This window comes from Hyposmocoma kahamanoa, unplaced genomic scaffold, assembly GCF_003589595.1.
Source record: "Hyposmocoma kahamanoa isolate Upper Pololo Valley unplaced genomic scaffold, ASM358959v1 146, whole genome shotgun sequence".
NCBI lineage: Eukaryota > Metazoa > Arthropoda > Insecta > Lepidoptera > Cosmopterigidae > Hyposmocoma > Hyposmocoma kahamanoa.
Window position 1 is genome coordinate 545797 of NW_020653521.1, and position 2525 is coordinate 548321.

The window sequence follows — 2525 nt, forward strand, 5'->3', positions numbered from 1 at the left end:
TTTTTTAAGCTACTGCTCGTTCACTGTGCTGACATCCCTGAGAAGAACAAGCAAAAAAACTATAGGGATTGCTCTTTTCAAATAAACTTAAATACACTTTGAATCATATTTCTGTGGAATCCAGACTCATTTTGTCTTTCCATACATTTTTATCTAACACATGCTCTTCAATTGTGTAATATGATTTTACAATTAAAATACTTTTAATGTAAGTAGGAAATGATAATGTTAATATATTCTCCGAAATCTTATTGTAAAAATTTATACAGTTCCCACAAAAGAATCGTTTACCTTAGTTAAACGAAATCGTGGTAACATGAGTTTGGACGTAGTTCTAAGGTTAATATTATGGGTATCTTCTTTCTTAATGAAATGATGTATATTTTTATGGGTATACATAATATTTGAGTACATGTACTGTGATGCCACAGTCATGATACCAGTCACCGGTTCGAGTCCATTCAAATCGAAGGAATTTTTCAGCGTGTTTGTTCATATCAATTTTGAAGTCCAAACTTTTTTATAGGCTAGAACAAGCATCAGAGGCTCTACGATCGGAACTATCCGATTGGACACCAAAAACGCATTCAGAAATAAAATCCCTGCTATTAGAAATGGCTGACAGACAAGTTGCCATCCACACCCAGGCCCTATTGGGCTGGGAGCACGCATTAAAGCTAGCAACAGAGGCTGACGCAGAACAGTTATTTAAAACTGTCTCAAGAACTGCAGTGCAAAACTTGTCACCGTCAAAATGTCGCCCTGACATTCTTACTCCTACAGAAACTGAAAGAGACTTTGACGATATTGATAATTACTGTGAATCTGACCTTGAATTTAAATTGGAACAAGACAAAAATTGCACTAAGGCACAACATGTCTTGAGTCAGGGGACTGACAATTTCAGCCAGGCGAATGACAACTTCAGCCAGGGGACTAACATTAAACCCCAGGGCAATTGTATTGATATAGAAGTTAATAACACACACAACGACATTGAGAGTGTAAGCAGTGGCATTGGCATAAATAACAAGGAAACTGACACTTTAAGCCCTGTGATTGACATTATAAACCAGGAGAATGACATAAAAGCCCAGGGGAATGAGGTCGAGTATCAAAATGGTGATAATGCATCGAATAATACAGAAAATGATATTGACAAATCGTTATTTGAACAAAAATCGTTACTTGATCCTTTACACGATTTTTCTGAAGTAGATCTGTCGTCATGATTCTACGACTCTTTGTTTTTCAGTGTATTACGAGAGTTTTAATTTATTGTTTAGAAATAAAGGATTGACCTCGAATAAAAGGTCGAAGTCAACTGAACCTGAATAGTCAAAGGTCCCTATTGAAGGACAGAGATTGGGGCTCCCATACCGGGAATCTGTCTCGATTCAACGTTGCTCCCTCCTCTCCGCCTCTATACCTAAGGCGTGGACTACTTTAAAAGGTCAGGTCACATTTAATAAGAAAACAAACTTTATTCGAATCTCAAACGTTTATAAATTTGAACTTAAAATAATTTAACTTTTATACAGGATTATTTTTAAAGTACTAAACAACCTCACAGGACTATAAAAAAAAACATTATTGACATGATAAACAACAACTTTAAAAAAATAGACCGCTCTAAACGGTGTAAACTCTGTGCGGTAACAAAAGAAATTGCAAAACGCATGAAAGCGGGGGTGGGGGTCATCGTGGAGGACGCTTGCACGTTTGAACTTGCCTACAACCTAATACATATCTAAAGTGTGTCAGATAGAACAACAAAAACTTTAAATCTATTTTTGGTAAATTTATTATGTTTTTTAAAACATCGTAGAACAAAAGATGTTGTTTATGATATTACTAATATAGTCCAGGGAGATTGTTAATATTATACGAATAACTGTGTATAATTATTTATTTCGATTAGGTTTTTGTCGGGCACCCAGTTGCAGGCGTTCCGGTGCACGCAAAACGGGACACAAAGATACTTTTCAATTTGCAATGTTTTTTATTTTCAGTTTCAGTGCATTGTAAATTCAGCCGTATCTGCATAAAGTTTCCGTTCAATTTTGCGCGCGCTGAAACGCATACTCGGTTTTAATGTAGTCTGTTTTTGTTGCGTACATTTGTCTAGATAGGGTGTAAATTAACCTCACAATGTTCTTTGATTATTATAGTTGAAAAACTTACAGATTGCGTTCCTTTCTTACAATAATGCCACATGCGATCATACGTCAAAAGGGCCTTTATCACAAAGTCACGAAAAAAATGCGGACTACATAAAACAAATTATGTGTAATTATTAAGTGTCTATACCACCTCAAATTGCTTTGGTTGGTTCCGAAACAGTGAAAGCGTTGAATCAATCTCTTTGAATATATATTACCAATATATTTTTACTATAGAAAAAAAATAACAAACTTACCTCGATATTTTACAAGAAACCGCTATATTCAATAGGTAACTTACATATACTAATGATTTTTTTTATATCTACTGAAGTAAATAGAACACATGTAGTATATACATTT

At 34.8% G+C, this 2525-nt stretch overlaps 1 protein-coding gene across 1 annotated transcript; it reads left to right on the forward strand.

Moving 5' to 3' along the window:
- Positions 1-542: 542 nt before the first annotated feature.
- On the forward strand, positions 543-2191 carry LOC113240517. Its single transcript, XM_026477848.1, has 2 exons — positions 543-729; positions 868-2191. Exons 1-2 carry the CDS (start codon positions 615-617, stop codon positions 1230-1232), a joined length of 480 nt encoding a protein of 159 aa, XP_026333633.1. The 5' UTR covers positions 543-614; the 3' UTR covers positions 1233-2191.
- The last annotated feature ends 334 nt before the right edge of the window (positions 2192-2525 follow it).